We start from the raw sequence: 21,983 nt of genomic DNA on the forward strand, positions 1-21,983 counted from the left end.
TTGCATAAATCTTTCTTCATAAGCAAAAGCCACAAAACATTTTTAATATGTAATCCCTTTATCATGATAAACTGAGGCCAGATGGGGATCAGCTAGATTGAAGGATTACTTTATAATGCTTTTACTGTAGTCAAATGAATACATTGATGCTGGAGAAGAAAAGTGTGGGATCTTAGTTGCTGTATCCATGAAATGATTAGGTGTACCACTGTACAGAAGGGCTCAGCATGCTCTATTTGTTCCCATCATGTGTATATAGAGACAGTTCATTTAGCAAAGGGATCAATTATAACTATTTTAAGCTCAGTCTTTCTTCCACCATATGGTGACTGGAGCACAGGTCAACCAGGGACAGAAAAATGTGCTTCCTATGTCACTTAGCCATCTACTGAACTACCAGTCAAGCCAAACCTTCACTGCTTCAGTTCTCTATAATAGATATATGAACTTATAACTGTAGCCAGTTCAATTATAAATTGCATTAACCAGTTGACATCCGCGGTGTTAAACCCCCTTCCCATCCAGGCCATTTTTCAGTATTCAGCGCTGCGGTACTTTGACTGACATTTATTCCGTCATGCAGCGCTGTACTGAAATGAATTTTATACCCTTTTTTGGGGACAGATAGAGCTTTCTTTTGGTGGTATTTATTCACCACTGGGGGTTTTATTTTTTTACTATATTAAGGAAAAATTACCGAAATTAAAGGGCTTACTTGTGCCATAACCAAAATCAGACATCAGCTTTTCAGCAGTTTGCCAATGCCAATGAAAGCTTTGCTTCTGGTTGCCATGTGTTACTACATTCCACCACTCTCAGCAAATGTTAAGGGCTCATTCATCAACATGCTGCATCCAAAATTCATATTAAGCATCTCTAATTTAAAAATAAATAAATAAATAATAATAATGAGCATTACAGATATTATGCGTATACGCACGTACAGTTCATTAAGATTTCTATTATGAATGATGCATTCTGGGATTGCATTTAGTGCATGCATGTGCATATATACGCATTATACCATTTTGCTCTTGCGTTGTGTGTGAATGAGGCCTTACAGTTAAATGGAATGTGTGGCCATCCCTTGTTTATGTATTTTAGAAAACTTGAGGAAAGGCATAAAAGAAGAGAAGTACACAGGAAGAATAACAATGCACTGACAAACCAGCCCAGACCCATACGAATTACAATGGCAAATTGAGTGAGGAACAATTGTTGCTAGAATATGGTCACATGTGTAAAACAAAGAGAGTGTCTTTTTTAATATTGGAACAGAAAATCCCCCCAAAAATTGATTTAAGTCTATTTATAAGTTTTCACAGAACAGGAGGCGAGAGTAATCGTCCAATGGCTAAACCTGTTCTGGTCACAAATGACTAAAAGGGGAAATCCCCTCATTTTGGATAGATCTCCGCTTACTTCCTGCTGTGTCATGAGAATGAAAAAAGTGAAGAGAAATCTCCTTGACAGACAAAAAAAAAAAAACGACTACAACTTCACAGGGGTCTTGCCCATTTCCTACTTTTTCCAAAACCCAAAAAAGTTTTTGCTTTACATAGACTATGAGTGGGAGCCTAGGCTTCAGCATTTAGGTGCCCATAAATCAACTCAAGCCAGGTTTTTAACTGCCTATTATGATCATTACATGTCTGTATTAGAACAAACAGCATTCTCAGAATTAAAAAGGGACTTCTGTTAAATGCCAGCTTTGCAGGATCTTACAGTGAATATCCCATCCATTTTATTATTATATTATATAGCATTTGTGGACCAGAACACCGACTACATGGACAGTACTTTTCCAGAATATCGTAAAAGAGAAAGCACTTTTATTTTTAGCATTCACTCGCTGTTGGATTTGACTGACATACAGGGGTTGATTTACTAAAGGCAAATAGGCTGTTTACTTTACCAAGGAAGTTGCACTTTGCAGGGGAAATTCCTCTTAGCTTGGTGAATGTGGTTCTTTCACTTGGCAGAGAATATCCAATTATGTGCAAGCAATATATATTAAAAAAAAACACTTTTTTTCTTGCACATGGTTGGGTAATTCAAATCAGCAGAGGTTCACCTCATTCACTAAATAAAGAGGAAACATTCCCACAAAGTGAGTATTCCCGTTCAAAATGAACAGCGTTAGAGCTGCAGCTAACGATTATTTTCAAAATCGATTAGTTAGCCGATTATTAAGTTCGATTAATCGGTTAATCGGATAAAAAATACATTTTAAAAAATGGCTCCAGTGATGGGACTTCTAGTTTGTATTGAGATTGCAGCAAGCTTGGAGCGGTGGAAGTAAAAAAGAAAAAAAAAAGTGTGGTGTACAATATAGTGAAATGAAAAGTGTAAAATTATACGTCAATGAAACAGCGTGTTTGCCTTTAGTAAATCAACCCCACAATGTCTAATGAAAAAGTAAATTCTTCCTAATAAAAACAGCTGTAACGTGCAATATACACTGCATTTATCATGAGCTGCAACTTGTCACAACTTTTGTGATTATTAAATTCCCCAAGTATGACTACGAGGGTGTTAACTGCACACATTTTACTTACAAGTTCAGTTATCCAGCTTGTTGGTCTTTCAGGAAATTGGGCTGCTACTTGTAAAACAGGTTCATGCCAAAGCAACTCGTGTAGAAGATTTGTCTTTAACAATATTTGTAAAGGCAAGATGAATAATAATTGGCGTCAGCAACTGCACAGAAGAGGCATTGCAACGTGTAGCAAATATAGGAGTCTTCATTTTGTCTTTTAAAAGAAAAGGGGGGGGGGGGGGGATAACACTGTCCAGCAAAGCATTTCTTTACATTTGTACCCAAACACTTAGGCCCCATTCACACTGATCGTTTTATCGCGCGATATCGCTCTCCAATGCATGGCAATGGGGCTCTGTTCGTCGCTGCCGCTACAACAGGACCCTTTTTGGAGCGGATTTCGGCGCAATTCTACTTTGCTGAATGCAACCATTTGCGCGATATCGCCCCACAAACCGCGCAAAGTGACAAACACACGATTTGCGATACGCTCAGTGTGAATGGGGCCTTACAGTCAACATGTTTCCAAACACTCCAGTATTAGATGACAAGTCCCCAGCAGCCTTCCATCTACTAGCTTAAAGGAGGGAAAAGGGAGCAGCGGGGAGCAGGAGAGAGGCTTGCCTTGCTGTGTCTGTGGAGATACACTCTAACTAGCACACACAAGCGTGGCTTCATAGGACCCTGCAAGGGAAAGGAGCCACTCTATAACAGGATATCAGGACCAGTGCTCAGGGCCCCTGCTGATTCTGCAGGAATCTAACACTTTGAAACATCAAAGAGCATAATTTATTGTATGCGATTTATTTAGCATTTGAAATGGCTTAAAAACCTTTTGACATTAATATCACTTCAATGGTGGCAGTAGATACAGACAGCTTGGCTCCCAATAAAGTTCACCTCTAAATTCTGTGCCCCTCCTCCCCAAAAAGACTACCCTCCCCCATAATTTGTTTTTGTTTGAGTGGCTTAGTGGTTAGTACTTCTGACTTGCCACTGTGGGGTTCTCTATTCAAATCATAGTGAGGACACTACACACATGGAGTTTGCATTTTCCCTGTGCTTGTGTGGGGTGTTCTTCCACACTCCAAAGACAAGTTTTGTAGGTTAACTGACTCCTGTGTAAATTGCCGTGCGTGTGTGTTATATATTTTGGGATAATTTGTTCTATCAAAAACAGAGCCAAAAACGGACACCGAATATGCCTCTAATTTAATGAAAGGTTCCAGGAAGGTGCTGGATCCTTGAAGTGTTTTCACTCCCCACAAGAGTATTTCCTGAAAAAACATGTTTAATAGGACAACCCGGTACACAAGATTTCACCATCACGTACTGTAAATGATCTATGTGATTAAGTCAAAGAAAGCACTCGGCAAAAGTGGATAAATTCAATAACGCTACATTTATAGGGCTGTAAATTGTAGATACCAAATGCACCGCTCCTAAATTATGTGACGGTAAATGGCACATAAAGTTTGGAGAAATGCATGTAATTATACAGATTGCTCCCTGTGTTATGAAACAGTAAACATCCAGCAAGGGAACACTTCTGTCCTAATAAACATACACGGGGGGGGTCAAGTCTACACAGCACTAAGAAAAATGCCTGGGTTTCACACCGGATTCACACCTAGGAGACAGCTTTTTTTTTTATTATAAAAAGCACATTTTTGCTGCACATTTTCGTGCATTGTTACCCGCATACATTAAATACACGCAATTTTACGCTTGTGACACATTCAAGTAAAAGGACAAAAACACACGCAAAACTAATTGCAGCATCTGTTTTCAAGTGTTTCCTATTGAGTCTATGTGGCCAAAATGAGTGGAGATCTGCCCCAAAGAAGCTCATGCACTTCTTCCCAGCGACAGGCGTTTTGCTTATTTTGACAAAACACTCGTGTGCAAGGGGCAATAAGAATGAATGAGATGTTTTTGATGAAGCTTCTTGTCGCGCTGAATAAACTGCAACAATATACTCAGTGTGAACCAAGCCGTAATGCTACGATGAATTTAAAGTGACAAAGGCAATTTGTTTTTCCACCTCCCCAATGCTAGTGTAAGGACTTGCCTTAAAGGAGAACTATGAGGGGAGTTCTTTTCACTCACCTCATAGTTCTAGCCGACCTGTGACAATGAAACTGTCACAGATCGGCTCAGTAGATCGAACACATACCGGGTATAGCATGTTTTGTGCCTTAGAGTCTGTGCTTGTTCTAACTGCTTTTGTATTCCTATAGATTTGTACGGGGGACAAAAGCGGTTCCGACACAAACAAAAGCCCACAGACACAGAATTCTGAGATATGCTCTGTGCCAATATATAGGCTGTGCATACTTTAGGCATTATATAAACACAGTTGTAGAGTTTGTGGTCAGGATTTGGTTCCATCAAGCAGATACCTACTGTACAGCACAAGCACTCAGTCAAACACATTTGGTCTTGTTGAAAGAATCTGAACCCGAAAATGGAAGGTCAGCTCTTTTGAAAGTAAAGTCAAATCACCTGCATAGGCTCTTTCAAAATAAAGCTACTGGAAAAAAAGATAAAAACGAACCCTGCTCCAAGCTTTTCGGAGGCGTAGGAGTCACTGTAACTCACCGCTGCCTTCTGAAAACACAGAGAGAGCCATGTAGTTGTTAACTTTCTCCTTACAAGGCTCCCACACACCTTACGATAATCGTACGATAATCGCGGGAAATCCCGCGATCGTACGATTATCGTAAGGTGTCTAGAATCCGTGCGACCTCTACTACTGTACGGTCGCACGACTTATCTTACGAACATGTTCGAAAACCCGCCGAGAATCGTACGATTTTCGGTGGGTGTGTAGCATGTTCGTAAGATAAAAGCCGGACGCACCGGTGTGCGCAAGCGCACACTGCCCGTTCGGCATTGCGGTCATCGGAAGTACGATCTGTCTGTCCAAGATGGGCAGATAGTACGTTTTTTTAATTACCTTACAACCATCGCAAGACAAAAGTCTTGCGATGGTTGTAAGGTGTGTGCCCACAGAGATCTGCTGGATGGTACAATTATACAAAAGGAAAGTCATCACCATGAGGCCAGGTCAGACTTCAGGTGACCTTTCTCATCGCCTGCTCCCAGGCTGCAAAGATCTTAAGACAGAGTAAATTATGCTAAACAAGGGATCACCTAATTCCAATTACCGTGCTTTAATTAAATGAGTCAAGGTTGATGTTGATCGAGGAAGCCAAGATGGTGAAACATCTTCAATATAAAAGTACAAGTCCAGTTGAATGCGACTACCCTGCCAGCTAGCTGTCCCCCACAATAACAAATTTATCTTAAGTGCAAAAGAAAATATTTTTTGTACATCTCTTGCTTTTTATATCAAGGCTTCACTTTAGTGTGGACATTAACAAACCTGAAGCATTTCTATAAAAATACTCCAATTAAATGGACTAAGTACAATAACTTGAAGCATGATCAATAATGTCTGCAGTTAAAACTCAGAAAAAAACATGATAGATGAAGATTAACTTTGAGCGCAATGCAGTAAAAGGGAGGAAATCTCGGTGTGATTAACTCCATAATACCAATTATAAGTCTGAGAGATCGTCTGAACCACTCCTCTGCAAAACAACATGCAGAATTTAAAAGGGTAGAACAAACTGTTCCCAAAACTGACCGCACTCCATTATCATTTTATGACATATACACGAAGGTGGTCCACTATCAATCTAAGGGGAAGATATTTGACAGCCCATGGGTCTCACCATGATGACTGGTGGAAAGGAGAAATATGGTGGTTTCCCATACCAACCCATCATTCTGTATCCTGAACTAGTCACACCTACATCTGCAGGTCTTTGTGTGCAATAAACACTATTTCTATCCAGTTCTATCATTTGCATGCACACTTGTTTGCACTCGGGGATAAAAGGCATAAAGAGAAGAAAATGCAATACATGTTTAAGTGTGCATACTCACAAAATGATTTCAGAACCAGCACAGGAACTGCAGTAGCGTGTATATACCTGCCTCTGTCCCTTATAAGGCTGAATTACTTGTGAAGTCCCTTTTAATCGCCGTACTAGTTAGCACTACTAAAAGCCATACGCATCCAAACTTGTGACACGTCAGAAACTAAAGATCTCCAATAATGAGAGCAATAGCAACCATCTTACATTTCAGTATAGTCTTACAATTACCTTGGGCTTCATGTAGGTCTGAATGCTTCCTTGAGCCTGTCAATTTCTGTAGAAGTATCAGGTAACTTCCAGACACTCCAATACCATGCACATCTCAATAAAAATAGCACGTAATTGAACAGATCTCGTTCAGCTGGCTCCCTCAGTACACACTGGAGTCTGAGAAATTCTTCAGGAAGCATTCTAATTTAAACACTGATCCACCCCTTCAGCCAACTTCCTAAAAGGAAATCTGAGTAGTCCCACCCAACATCTTTGTAACTCCAGCATAACCTCATATAAGACAGCTCGGCATAATGAGCAATGTACGCTGTCAGTCAGTACTACGCCACATGATGCTGATCTGCTGTGGGAAAATGACTTGATCTGACTCGTAGGCATGTTTCTACCCCTTATAAAAAGGTGACAGCTGATTGAGGGAACAGAATACATAAGCAAATTGTAAACACTTCGGACAACCACATGCTTTAATCCAATCTGAAGATTGAAAGTCTTGATTTAAGTGGACCTGTGAGTAACTTTACAAGCCTGTATAAATGCACGGCACAATATATTCCAAGTGTTTACAGTTTGCTTAGGCATTCTGTTAATTAACGATCATTAAAAAGCAGCCCTTGGCCTCCATATTGGTGAATACACCAAGTTCTCATTCACGCTTGATAATGGGGCTGATTGCAGGAGTCTCACCAATTAAAACTCATGTGATCTGATGCAGGCAGAGGGGCGCTCTACAATACAATGACAGCTGCCACTTCCCGCAGCTGTTTGCAGGCTGTTCACATGCAATCGCACATGCTGCATTTACCTTTGGGCGAAAGCACTTGGACACATAGGGGGGAATTTAATTAAACTGGAGCAGAAGAATCTGGAGCAGTTACCTATGGCAACCAATCAGCTTCTCTGTTCAGTTTGTTCAATAAGGGTTTGAAAATGAGGATGCCGATTGGCTGCAACAACTAATCAACATAATCGATTATAATCGATTATTGAAAAAGTTGTCAACTTTTTCAATAATCGATTAATCGGCTTCCGATCAATATATATTAAAATCCATCACATACAGTTCAGTCCCCCAGCTGCCTCCCACTCTTGCCAGTATTGAAATATATTCTAGTTTAACACAGATTAGCCTTTCTGCGTAAGGCCCCAATCACACTTGAGAACACTCAGTAACACTCATGCAATCTGCTGCGGATGGGAGGCACAATACAATAACAGCTGCGACCGCCCACAGCTGTTTATAGGCCATTTACATGTAATTGCACATGCTGTGCTTACCTGCGGACGACTGCACCTCGACACAAACTGTTTGCGTTCAAGCGCTGTCGTGCACAAGTAAATGCAGCATGTGTCATTACATGCGACCAGTCTGTGAACTGCTGCCAACATATTCCTATGCTCCATGGCTCCACCTAGCGGCCATAATGTGCTAGCTGTTTGCTATGCGTAGGGTTTATAAATCACCCTCCATGAGAGATGTCCAATACCTTTGTTAGCCAGGAAAGTCTCCTCTGTGCATCCCTCTGATCCTTGCTTCACTTTGTTATCAGAACTTGAATTCCCCCTCAAAGCCATTACTCACTGGCTTGACTTTCCTCTGGAGCCATCACCTACCTGCTCCTCATCATTTTGCCTAATGATTCAAATTATTACAGCATAGCAGGCGAGTGAGGCCCCAAAATCTAGTAAGTCCAAGCCCCTAATGACAAAGTGAAACAAGGATCAGAGGGACAAACAAAAGCTGAATTTCTAGTTAACAACAGTAATAGCAGAAGCCTTGCGATCCCTGGCCTGAGGCAGGGCTTTTACTTTATAAATCGTAATACCGGTTATTAATAGCTCTTTACTTGTAAAAGAGATGTAAATACTATAAAACCCATACACACATTCCCTCTAAATCTTTCCTTTCTGATGTCACTTGCAGCACAATATACAAGCCAGAGCCGGGTCAAGGAGAAAGCTCCATAACTCCGGATAAAAGAGTATTTGTGGCATTTCCCGATTTACTTCCTTCTTCCTTAACACCAAACTATGTGACATACAGGGAAAGAGGCTTTTACGAACAGATGAGGCTGTAAGAAGCAGTGAGCAAAACATTGAGGCATTTTCTATAAAATGCTGCTACTTTCTAGTCCTCAGACCTACAGTAGATGTATTGTGCTATAATAGAAGCTTTAAAGTTAAAGAACAGATTTTTAGCTGGCTGATATCCTTCTAGTAATAATGTTGAGTCTATGATACCAACTCATAGATTCTACTGGATCTACTCCATTCCAACAACTGCTGAACTGGCCTCACTCCTCCAAGGCTTGCAAGGCACCCACATACATGCAAGCAGGGAATTTGGCTCCATACACTGTTCCTTGGTGTTTATCAACTCCCGGCATGAGCATTCCTGATTAAAATAAGGAAACATTATAGAGAACCTGTGGTGGAACTGAAACAGGTGGAAGGCCTGATTTTTGAGCTCGGCTTGGGTGAACTCAGGCATGCTTATACAGTGTATATATATGTACAGCTACATTAATTTCCAAACACCTGTGTTGTTGTTTTATCTGTGATCTTAGGGCAGGTTCACACCATTTCCCAGACCAGATCTGGTCTGGAAAATGGTGTGAGCCTGCCCACAGTTCCAGTGCATTCCAGACCAGACACAATGAGACTAGCAGTATGTTTCTGGTCTGGAACGGACTGCGCTGGTGTGAACAGAGGCCAGAAATAGCATAGGGATACATTAGGATGCATTTTGGGTCCGGAAACAATCTGGTCTGGTATGATCTGGATGTGATGTGTATGGGCCCTGAGGCTAGAAGCAGAGGGGCAATTTTTTGTTGTGCAATACACTCACATTGAAACACATGACAGGCTGAAAACGATCAACTGCAGGATGGCAGCACAATTATAATTCAAATTAGTTGCCTTTAGCACAATCTGATTTTTTTTTTTTTTTTAGCTCAATGATTTCAATAAGAGGACCCGATTAATAGCAATTTGTAGTATAATCAAGCAATTTAAGGCCTTGCAGAACACAATGAATGCAATAACAGTCTCAACATTTCTCTAAAATACCTTCTCCGACAGAGACCTTATACTAGCATGGTCATTAAAAAAAGTTCATCCACTTTTCTTTGTTCATATTTAGATCACAGCCTTTTCAGAAAATTGACACCATCCATTTCAGGACTCGTCACCTAGCGTAATAGGATTCTATCTCTCCCGAAGCACGCACGTAAGGGTGGCTCCATGCACCCTGGAAAGCAATGGAGCTACTTGAAAACTGGGGATATGGATAAGCGATTTATGGACTGTCTCTACTAAGAAGAAAGCCAAGATTTTGAAGAAGCATCAGCACACAAGGTAATTTCCGAGGTAAGCTGCTGTATTGCTTTTACAATTTTAGGGTTTAATAACACTTTAAGGACCTGGGTGGTGGGAGTGAATGAGGTACGAGGAGTCAGCGGGAAGTCGGCCAGGGATAATGGTGACTACTAGTGGTTTCTCTGGGAAAGGAGTCAAAACCCTTATGATCAGAGTACCGAAGAAAGATGTTCCTCTTCTTGGGAGAACATGGCAGGTTTTGGACCCCATGGAACTGAAATACATGCCAAAGTATGCCCAACGCTGAGTGTTCTATGGAAGGTCTCTGAACCGTATCACTGTTAATGACAAATCAGTGGAGTGCCCCTTTTACAAAAACGACCATACACATTTGCAAAACCTTTATAAAAAAAATACTTTCAAACTCTTAGCAGTTACATACACAAGAAACTGCATGGCTGTGTTTTTTCATTAAATACACAGCTAAATCGCCTGTGCACACTGGTTGCCTAGAATTGCTCTTTAATGGGCATATGTACAAGTGACACTAATCAGTGAGGTACTCATGCTATCCAGCAAACACTGAAGCTGTTCCAAAATCAGATTAAGTTGAATGAACTTAATCTGGGTCTTATGTATTATACTTCTACTAGAATGTAGAGAACACCTCACGGAGTCATTGGGAGGGTACGTCCTGAAACTTGTACGGCATGACTTCCTCCCTCTCAACATCCTGTATAGCGAGGACATTTTTTATTTTTTTTAAGAGAGATGGCAAGGAGTCTAAAGTGGGTGTGTTTGGGAAAAATCACACCTGCTTCCTCAACAGGAGGTTCTCAGAAATCCAAACAAAACAAAAAACATAGGGGTGGGGTGGAATGGGGCCCTACAGCTAAATGTGACTGTCAGGTATCTTTAATCCAGCATGGTATATATTTATTCTCAATCAATAAAGGCTTTCATTAGCATTCAAACTCCATGCAGCCACAGTGCTAACTGATCAGACAGTTCACAGCCCATATAAGAAAACACATGGGCAGTGCATTCCAGGAACGTTCAAGAACTCAAAGATGTGGCAATAAGCAAGAAGAAATCTCTGCAAAGTGTGAGAAATCACTTCTTAGACAGTTAGCACTGACAAGTGTCCCCAATTGGAAGAGATTACCTCTATTCCTGCTCTGGTGATAACCCAAATGTTTTGATGTCTCCTCAATTCACTTGTGTGAGAGTGGTTGTTACCAAGACAAAACAAACAGAGTTGATCTCCCCAACAAGGCCAAAAAAGCAATAATGATTTTACAGGATGCACTTCAAATGCTGCTACGAGAAAGCTATGTGCTTTCAGGGAAAAACTGATGGCCTTTAAGCTCATTTTAAAAGCCAAGTTCACCTTTTGCATTAACTTGATTGTGCAGACAAGAGGCCCCAGTAGGTTCAAAACTGAGCAAGTGCAAAATATGTTGATTCAAGTAAGTGCAAAACTTGTAGGCCATTTGCGCATCCCACCATTTTTGTTTTAAATAGAGTGAAGGGTTAAAATCCCTTTTTTTTTTCTCCTTTGTCCCATGGTGAGATCGCCGCCCTTTACCGTCTGACACAGAAACATAACAGGAAGTGCATGAAATTCTCTCCAAAGCTGGGTAAATACCCTCTTAGGCAGCTGTCAGGGTAACAGGTGTCTCAATTAGAAGATCTCCCTTCAGCTCCTGTTCCTATGACAACCTTAACATTTTGGATTTCTGATCACTTTCGGTCCCAATGTCAATGGTTTCCAAGACAAAAATAGAGGATGAATCTTCCCTAGTGGGGACAAACAGCTATAAAAACCCAACAGGTTTTTAACCCTTCCATACCTTATCCCAGAGGTAGGCAACCTCAGCACTCCAGTTGTTGTGGAACTGCAAGTCCATGAGGCATTGCAAAAATGTTGACAGCCACAGCTATGACTCCCAGAGGCAGTATAGAATTTGTAGTTTCAACACAGCTGGAGTGCCGAGGTTGCATACCCCTGCTCTATTAAAAGCTACAAAAAAGCTGAAATTCTATTTTCCCCTGTATCTAAAACCTTTAGCTTTGGATTATTGTTACGCTAACTCCTGAAACCAACATGGCTTTATTTGATCCTATCTGCACTGGTATGATTAGAAACCTTCTATTGGACAGAAACCACAATTCTAGGATAGCCAAGTGTTACAAGCAACAATGTCTTCTCCTTTACGATCTACAGTGAGGAAAATAATGATTTGATCCCCTGCAGATTTTGTTTGACCACTTTGTTTGGCCACCAAAAAAATGTAAGGTCTATAATTTTTTATTATGGGTGTATTTTAAATGATAGAGACAGAATATCAACCAAAAATCCAGAAAAAACACGATACAAATGTTATAAATTGGAGTTGCAGTTCAGTGAGTAAAATAAGTATTTGATCCCCTACCAACCAACAATATTTCTAGCTCCCACAGACTGGCTATGTGGTACACAGATTAGTCCTGTCACTTTAAGAAGGTGCTCCTAACGACAACTCGTTATGTATATAAAAGACACCTGTCCACAGAATCTTTCTTCCATTGAAACCTCTTCACCATGGGCAAGACCAAAGAGCTGTCAAAGAACGTTAGGGACAAGATTGTGGACCTACACAAGCCAGGAATGGGCTACAAGACAATCATCAAGAAGCTTGGTGAGAAGAAAACAACTGTCGAAGCGATCAGTAGCAAATGGAAGGAATACAAACTAACCAAAGAAAAAAGTATTTTCTGGAGATCCGATCTACTGAAAAATCCCTTTTAAGTGAAAATAGTTCCCAAGGTCTTGTAACCAATTGAATATAGAAAAAGGAGGGGGTTCTCCAGTGATAGAGGCACTGGAATTGGAGGTTACTACATAGACCGAGACCAATATAGGTGTATAAAAGTACATATTTATTCAACAAATATATTAAACACCAACATTTGATTGATTCCAAACATTTGATTGCTTCCCCTGGGAAGCAATCAAATGGTGTTTAATATATATGTTGAATACATTTGTACTTTTATACACATATATTGGTCTCGGTCTATGTAGTAACCTCCAATTCCAGTGCCTCTATCACTGGAGAACCCCCTCCTTTTCCCAAGGAATACAAACTAACCATCAATCGCCCTCGTTCTGGAGCTCCATGCAAGATTTCACCTCATAAGGTAAAGATGATCATGGGAAAAGTGAGGGAACAGTCCAGAACTACATGGGAGGAGCTTGTGAATGATCTCAAGGCAGTTGGGACCGCAGTCACCAAACAAACCATTGGCAACACAATACACCGCCATGGCTTGAGATACTGCAGCGCCCGCAAGGTCCCCCTCCTCAAGAAGGCACATGTACAGACCCGTCTGAAATTTGCCAATGAACATCTAAATAATTCAGAGAAGGATTGGGAGAAAGTACTGCGGTCAGATGAGATTAAAATTGAGCTATTTGGCATTAACTTGACTCGCTGGGTTTGGAGGAAGAAAAATGCTGACTATGACCCTAAGAACACCATCCCTACAGTCAGGCACGGAGGGGGAAACATTATGCTTTGGGGCTGTTTCTCTGCTGAAGGTACAGGCCGACTTTGCCGCATTGAGGGGCCAATGGGCGAGGTCATGTATTGTAAAATCTTGGATGAGAACCTCCTTCCCTCAGCCAGAACACTGAAGATGGGTCGTGGATGGGTCTATCAGCATGACAATGACCGCAAACATTCCGCCAAGGCAACAAAGCAATGGCTCAAGAAGATGCACATTAAGGTCATGGAGTGGCCTAGCCAGTCTCCAGACCTTATCCTATACAAAATTTATGGATGGAGCTGAAACTTGGAGTTGCCAAGCGACAGCCAAGAAACCTTAAGGATTTAAAGAAGAGTGGACCAAATTCCCTCCTGAGATGTGTGCAAACCTGGTGACCAACTACAACAAACGTCTTACCTCTGTGCTTGCCAACAAGGGATTCTCCACCAAGTAAGGTTTTGCTTGGGGATGAAATACTTATTTTGCTCACTGAAGTGCAACTCAATTTATAACATTTGTATGATGTGTTTTTTCAGGATTTTTGGTTGATATTCTGTCTCTATCATTCAAAATACACCTATGATAAAATTTATAGACCTTTCATTTGTTTGTAAGTAGGCAAACAAAATCTGCAGGGGGTCAAATATTTATTTTCCTCACTGTATGTTGGCAGTGAGAGCTAGCTGAGCAACTACTAGGGTTGGAACCAGGAGACAGACTGTTCTCCATAAAAGCAGACACTTCTGTCATTGAACAAGATGCACAATAATAACCAGACAACCATATAACAGTGTGCTATCCTGTAGGCAAGCTATTCCATTATTTATTCCAAGTCTATGAAATCCTCACTGGACACATTGGATGGACCACTCTGCTGCACACCATCTATTCCACAAAGGCTGAATCCCAGATACTTGACGAAATGAACACGGCTCGGCACCATTAATCATTGGAAAATTAACTATGCTTGCAGACACTCTGACAGCAATATTGAGATTTTCTGTTCCCTTCTACTGGATGCTTTATAACAAATCAATTAATCAATTCCAGGTGGCGCCAAGGACGCAAGAGAACACAATCATTTACTGTGTACATGTGATGAAGAAAACTGGGCAATAATAACCCCTTCGTTTGCACACAAACATAAAACAAATCCCTTGAATAATATAGGAGGATGTGCCTGTCACATCCACTACTAGACTGGAAAATGTATTTAATGGTGACAAATTATAAGCAGTTACTCACACATTTACATCCACTCAAGCCAAAAAAAAAAGTTTAGTTACTTTAGCATTTAGAAAATAACATTCCTTAGTGATATTATGACTTTAAAGTCAGTATTTCATGTTACTATAAAGTAGAACTATGGCCTCCCTTAAAAAATATGTGCTGTTGCATTTCATTATTTAATTATAAGTACATCTGAACTGTCCCCCAAATACCTGTTGCTTCTGCCAGAGTAGTCCCCCTAATGCAGCTTCCTGTGATGAGGGGACAATGATGCTGCACTGCTCCTGAATTCAGAGCAGCCCCAAATTTGCTGCCAGCTATGCATCATGTAACAAATACAATGATTATTTGAAACACTGTAGTGCTTAGCATAAATAAGACAAACAATTAGTTCATTGAGAAATAAATAAATGTAATACACACATATACAATTGCCAAGAATAAAAATGTGATCCAAATACAGGTGAAACTCGAATAATTAGAATATCGTGCAAAGTTCATTTATTTCACTAATGCAACTTAAAAGGTGAAACTAATATATGAGATAGACTCATTACATGCAAAGCAAGATAATTCAAGCCGTGATTTGTCATAATTGTGATGATTAGGCTTACAGCTCATGAAAACCCCAAGAACCCCAAATCCACAACCTCAAAAAAATAGATTATTACATGCAATCAATAAAACAAGGATTGTACATAGAACAATATCGGACCTCTGAAAAGTACAAGCATGCATATGTACTCAGTACTTGGTTTGGGCCCCTTTTGCAGCACTTACTGCAATTACTTTTGCACGATATTCTAATTATTCGAGTTTCACCTGTAAAGTCTTTTCAACAAAACCTTGCGTCTACTTTCATTAATTCCACTCCATGTGATATGCACATGGACAAGTGTGAATATTCAATATGTGATGCAAATAAGTATTTTCAACAAATCTTTGAGTCATTTATTCTACTCCAAGTGCTTGCAACTCCTTCCACCTCAAAATAAGGTAACGTACTTGTGTATATCCTTGAGGCCACAAATCCTTTTAATCTGGATCCTCCAGATGAGATTGTCTCCACCATTAAAGCCAAACGTTTTTAAATTAGAACTCCAGGCACAAACGTTAACCCTTGCAGTGGAGTTACCCCTGCAGTGCCAGGGGGAACTGCTCATTTTTGCATTAAAAAAATAAATTATACTCACTGGATCCTCTTAGCCGGCTGCGTTCCCTCCACCCTCTCTCCATCTCTGATGGTATGTCTCAGTGTCCTCACGTGCTATACACTCACTGTGTAGTTGGACGTGATGACTAGAGGATTCCTATACCGCTGCAGTCTAGGGACCGGTCTAAGAGCCAGCCAGCTCAGAGGATTAGGCCAGTATAACGTTTTTGTTTACTCTAAGCAGTTAACCCTTGCAGCAATTTCTTCTTTAAGCTATTTCAAATGCTAAATAAATCGCTTACAATGGATGCTGCTCCTTGATCAGCTGGTCCCCTCCGCACTGGCCCTGATATACTGTTTTAGGGTGGCTCCTTTCACTTGCAGGGTGGAGCCACCCTTGCATGTGCAAATAAACTGTGTGTGTCTCCACACACAAAATCGATAAAATGGTCACCCGCACTCCAACTTGATGCAAATCAATACCTTTTATTGACTGGGACAGCGTCACATTTATAGCAACGCCTCGAAACCAAGTGGCTCCTTCTTCAGGCAAACATAAAAGTCTCCACACACAGACACAGCAAGGCAAGACACTCCCCTACCTTCTGCTCCCCTTCTTCTCACCCCTCCTGTTTCCAATTAGATAGAGAGCTGTTGGAGACTACTCTGTCCCTTTTGATCTTGTACTGGACAGGAAATTCAAGGACGCTGAGCTGAGAAACTTAGAACCAGCTCTTGGAAACACGATGACTGTAGCTGCTTAGGTGAACAAAGTGAGTGAACGAAATAAAAAAAACTTTGCTGAGCAGCGTATATTTATTTGATCTGGATTCATTATTTAAAAATGTTTGAGAGCTTAAAGGAGAACTATGGGGTTAAGGCTTTTCCCCATAGTTCTCCTTAGGGTAACCGGAGGACACAAACTAGCATCCTCCCGTCATCCTAGGCTCAGTATACCGCGAGCTGTAGCTCGCGGTATACCGAGACAAAGCAGCTGAAGCAGATCCGACAATTATGCCGGAATCCACCCAGCTGCCTCTGCCTATCTAGAGGCAGAGCCAGCTGTACCCGCCCCCTCCCCCGTCCGTTCCGCCAGTCAGCGCTGGAGGATCGGACAGGGGAGGGGGGAATCCAGCCCCTCCCCTGTCATGGCAGAGGGCTGTGACAGGATCGAGAGGTGAGCGAACGCCGGTATGTGTTCGCTCACTTCCCGATCTACTGAGCCGACCTGTGACAGTCCCATTGTCACAGGTCGGCTAGAACTATGAGGTGAGTGAAAAGCACTCGCCTCATAGTTCTCCTTTAATACTACTTTAAAGTAGAACTAAATCCAAAACTTTTATTTTAGTCTTTATGATTGGGTATTTAAAATGAACACAGGTTCCCCTAATGCTACTAGTAAAAGTACCAAAATATCACTGTTACATATCTGTAATGTTATGCAATGTGCCTAATAATGTTGAGCAGTCTATAATTTTTTTTGGGCAGTTATTCATAAAATTTTATTGTTTGTGTTAGCAGCCCCAAATCAAGATTGTCTAGAGTTCTGCTGCCAGCTATGTGTTAAGTAACCAATACAATCCCAAACTTTATTTGAAAAGTTAAAAAAAAAAGTAATATTAGATTAAAATCCTGCGACTGCCTGATGCTTTCAGAAACATCTATGGAGATCATGGAAGTGCCGAGGTCAGGCCACTGGTCAGGGGAGTCTTTGGTTGGAAAGTGCTCAAAGTGACTGAAACACAGGAAGTTTAATGCACCTGGCCTCTATCCAACTGAATGAAACATACTGCTCTGGAGGGGGCTGTCCAGCAGATGAAGTATTTCATTTTCCTGGAAGAAGCTATGCTGATCTGAGGTTTTTGGCTTTCATGACCGATCTGCCAGTTTTCAAAAGAACAAATCAAATTTTCACTCGTGTAAAAAAAAAAAAAAAAGGTCATAAAATAGCCAGATGGAGTTAACTGTTCTTTATTGTTAATGGAGAAAAAGCCATAAAGATATTATGCCATCACTGAGAATTCCTTCTTGACCCCCAAAACATCCTGGAGATGTGAAGCAAATAAGGTTGTTGAGCAGAAATAGCACACAAGTTGTGTGTTCTCTAGACAAAGTTCTTCTAAAGCAGAAAAGAATGTTATATTTTAGAGACATTTGCGGACTTCTTTTACAGTGTAAAAACAAAAAGGCCCCTTTCACACAGCCTAATCAGGAGGGGATTAGTGCATAGAGCCCCTCCTGATCAGAGCGGTACGTATCGGAACTGAAATGGCCGGGCCCCATGTCGGTCTATGGGGAGTCAGGTGTAAATGGACGTGTGTCCTTTCACATCAAATTACCCCGATCCAGCACAATCAGGTTCGTCAAAATTGAAGAGTGGTCCGTTGTTTTTCTGGACCTGACCGGAGTCGGGGGTAACCGAATGTGAACAGACACCCGTCCATTTAGACCCGGCTGTCCATAGACCAGCATTGGGCATCTGATTGGCTCTGTGTGAAAAACTGACAGACTGATGGACGTGTGGAAGGGGCCCAAGATGATATATGATCAGCTTACGGTGATCTCACAAATTTGCATGCAGTTATTTATGCATCAAAGTTTGGAACGTGAACGCTGTACTTTTAGATGGCCACTTAAAATGGAGATCGGCATCATCTCCGCACAGCACTGATCACAATGATTTCTCCAAACCCAGTCTGCAATTTAGATTTCATTAAAGTGACATGAAAGTCAGAATTTTTTTCCCCCCTTCCCAATCCTGCTGTAGGGCATTACCTTAAGGCCTGGTTCACAACTGGGCGTTTTACAGCGCGTTCCTACGCTCTGTAAAACGCTCAACATGTGAAAACCAATGATTGCCTATGGGCATGGTTCCCACCTGGGCGTTTTACAGCGCGTAGTACCGCGCTGCAAAACGCCCTACGCCCAAACAAGTACAGGAGCTTCTTTGGGGCGTATTTGCCACGCGTATCCATTGGGATACAGCCAGGTAGCCCTCGGAAATGTGCGTTTGTCGCGCGTTTTTTACCACGAATCGCGGTAGAAAATCGCGACAAAACGCTCATATTCGATACGCCTAGGTGTGAACCCAGCCTTAATTATGCCTCTTGATTCGATCATCTTCTCCTTTACGGTGTTCAGCTGTCCCTCGAGCACCGATCCAGCACTGACTCCTCTGATGTCCCACAGAGTCTGTGCGGGTGTACATTGCTCCATATACTTACCTTGTGTCTCTCCTCGTCTCCCAGCCGAACATCTGAAGATCCTTTGCGGCTGCCCGAGACTCTTCAGATGTTCGGGCGGGAGCGCTCGGCGAAATGAACACGGCTGCACTGCTTCAGAGTCCCAAAGCAAGTGATGTGGGAAGCACATTTGTAGAGCACACGGATGTGCTGTATAAATACGCATTGGAGGATTTATTTTTACAGGAAAAGTGGCTGCCACGGTAGGTCGTAGCACTGCTTTATAAATAAAGTGAAAAGAGGCCAGGTGGAGGATGCAAACACAGGTACCACTGTAAAAGGACCAGTGTTGTTGTGTGATTACTGGTTCACAACTGTATGAATGGGTCCTGAGTAGTTAACGGGCTGTCAACTATTTTTTAGTGGACTAAGGCTGGTCTGCAAATGTAAGATAAATTAAAATAAAAGTGCATTAAAAGAGAGACTGACTTTTGTGTTGACTTGCTAAATAGACATAAAACAGTGGTGCTTAATTATTATAAACTTTATGGGGGCCGCCATTTCAGTAAATGTGGAGGGACAGCCGACGCCTTATTACAATTTACTGGAACATGGTCTCACTTTCTTAAATAACCAGTACTACACCTTGCTCTATGCAAAGGGTAAAGCCCCTTTAACATGGGCAGTCCGATCGGGTACACCTGTCAAGTTTTCCAGGCGGACCCTATCAGATGCCCAATACTAGTCTATGGGTCGCTGAGTCTCATTGGACAGGCATCTGTTTACACCCGTTTACCTCTGATTCTGGCCAGGTCTGGAAAAACAAAATGAACAGAGTTTCACTTCACCGGACCTGATTGTGCTGGACTGGAGGTAATCTGATGTAAAACAAGACATACCGTATTTTTCACTCCATAAGGCGCACTTTTTTCCCCCCACTTTTTTGGAGCGAATCCCTATCGCCCAACGCCCGGGACATGCAGTTTTGGGCGCCGGGCGAGTAGGTTTTTTTTTTGTACAGTCAGCCCTGCTCCGCACAAACAGAGCTAAATTACAGTGGGAGCCGCTGCTCGTTTAATACAAGTGATCAAATGAGATCACTTGTATCAAATCGTGCCCGGCCCCCCCCCCGCGGTTTTTGGGGTCCCCCGCTCCTCTGGGAGACCCATGACCACGGCATAGGAGCTCACCATAGAGCCCGTAGAGCAGACGAAGAACGTCCGTTCTTCGTCTGCTCTGTGTGATCACTGAGACCGTGGCGCTGTAATCACAACGCCATCTGTCTCAGCTATCACTAACTGCAGCTGTCAGAACCCTACTCTCCCTGCGTCCTATGGTCAGGTGTGCCTTCTGGAGCGCAAAATATGGTATTTCCTTTACATCCGACTCCCGATAGACCGAAATAGGGGCCGGCAGTTTTAGTTCTTGCCTCCATAGCAAAACTGGACTGACACAAATGTTACAGCTGTGACATCCGTTCCATACTACCCTGACCAGGATCAGCCCGTGTGAAAGGGGCCTAAGAGAACACTATGATCAGCTTTGGTAGTGAGGGTGAGGTCTAAGCAGCACTTGTCTGTATTACCTTTAAAGCTGTATAATATAGTAATTAGTATAGATTTCTATGTATTATGTACAAGCTGAAGTAGAACTCCAGAGTGGAAAACAGACCTTTTTTTTTATTGCTGTCTGCATCCATGTTGGGGAAATGTATGCCTTGCTTCCTATTCCAATTATAGCAGGACAATCTCCTCAACAGGGCTTCAGAGAAAAAACATAAATATTACTTTTATTTAGTTACATTCTGAATATTATGTGCTTTTCTTGTTTTTACATAGGACAAAAACTTGGGGTGGGATTGATGGGGAGAGATAGTTAACAGCTGCTAATCTTCAAATATACCTGAATAATGATTTTGAGGATAGCGATATCTTATTACTTGAAAAATCCAAATGATGACTGTTCACTAAATTATATTAAGACATTGTATCAGCTTTATCTTTAGTCAAAAACACTGAAAGTCCTTCATGTAAAGAGAAAAACTTGTGTTCATGCAAAGTCCTTGTTTTGGGGTGAGACCTATTCCTCACGGCTGACTTCCTATCCCTTTCTTCCCAAGGAAGTACACTATAATTACAGCCTTTCCATCATCTGAAAGGGCCAGTAACATGAAACAATGGGGGGATTCATAATACTGAAGTAGGCAGTATTTTTATGGCAACCAATCAGCTTCTCTCTTCAGTTTGTTCAGTTAAGCTTTGAAAATGAAACCAAAAAGCTGATTGGTTGGCATGGCAACCATTCCAGATTTTGTCTGCTCCAGTTTATATTAATTTCCCGCAATTTGTTATAACAAATTGAATGTTAAAACAGAAAATTTCTCAGATTTTGACCATGGGAGGAAATTTGCATTTCAGCTTTAGCAACATTTCAATGTGCAGAAAGTTCAGGGATAAATTACCTGGGGCAACAATGCACAATGCCAATTAGATAAGAAATTTAAACAGTAGGAAAATAAAATCAATACCATTACCAGATTGAGATTTTCAGACAATTGGACCTTACTGTACACCTTATCAGTTCTACTTTCAGTAGAAGGTTTTCTCACGGTCTACATCACCTCATCAGAAGGTTATTTATCTGAGGAGATTACTTTAGAGAGACATGCTCCATAGAGACATGAGGATAAGCAAATAAATAAGCCCCTCAACAGCAACATTTATATTAGATGCAAAATGTTATTTATATGGTAATCAGAAATTCTGTATGAAAAGCTCAGTCACAATTATGCAGCTTTCTGAGATGGGGCCCTTGATATATTTGTAAATCCCAAGGTACTGCAGTATATAGGGCTT

General features: G+C 41.4%; 1 protein-coding gene across 2 annotated transcripts in view; it reads right to left on the reverse strand.

Moving 5' to 3' along the window:
• The window catches only part of MCC (mutated in colorectal cancers), a 249,605-nt gene that overhangs the window by 119,114 nt on the left and 108,508 nt on the right, over positions 1-21,983 (reverse strand). The window contains exon 1 of one of the 2 annotated variants that reach the window (XM_018562502.1): positions 6,715-6,860. The exons of the other annotated variant lie outside the window; for it this stretch is intronic. Coding sequence (XP_018418004.1) covers positions 6,715-6,726 — 12 coding nt within the window. The 5' untranslated portion in view covers positions 6,727-6,860. Of the gene's footprint in view, positions 1-6,714; positions 6,861-21,983 lie in introns of those variants that run through there. 2 annotated transcript variants of the gene reach the window in all.

Source organism: Nanorana parkeri, unplaced genomic scaffold (genome assembly GCF_000935625.1).
Source record: "Nanorana parkeri isolate BGI_ZX_2015 unplaced genomic scaffold, ASM93562v1 scaffold580, whole genome shotgun sequence".
NCBI classification, from domain to species: Eukaryota; Metazoa; Chordata; class Amphibia; order Anura; family Dicroglossidae; genus Nanorana; species Nanorana parkeri.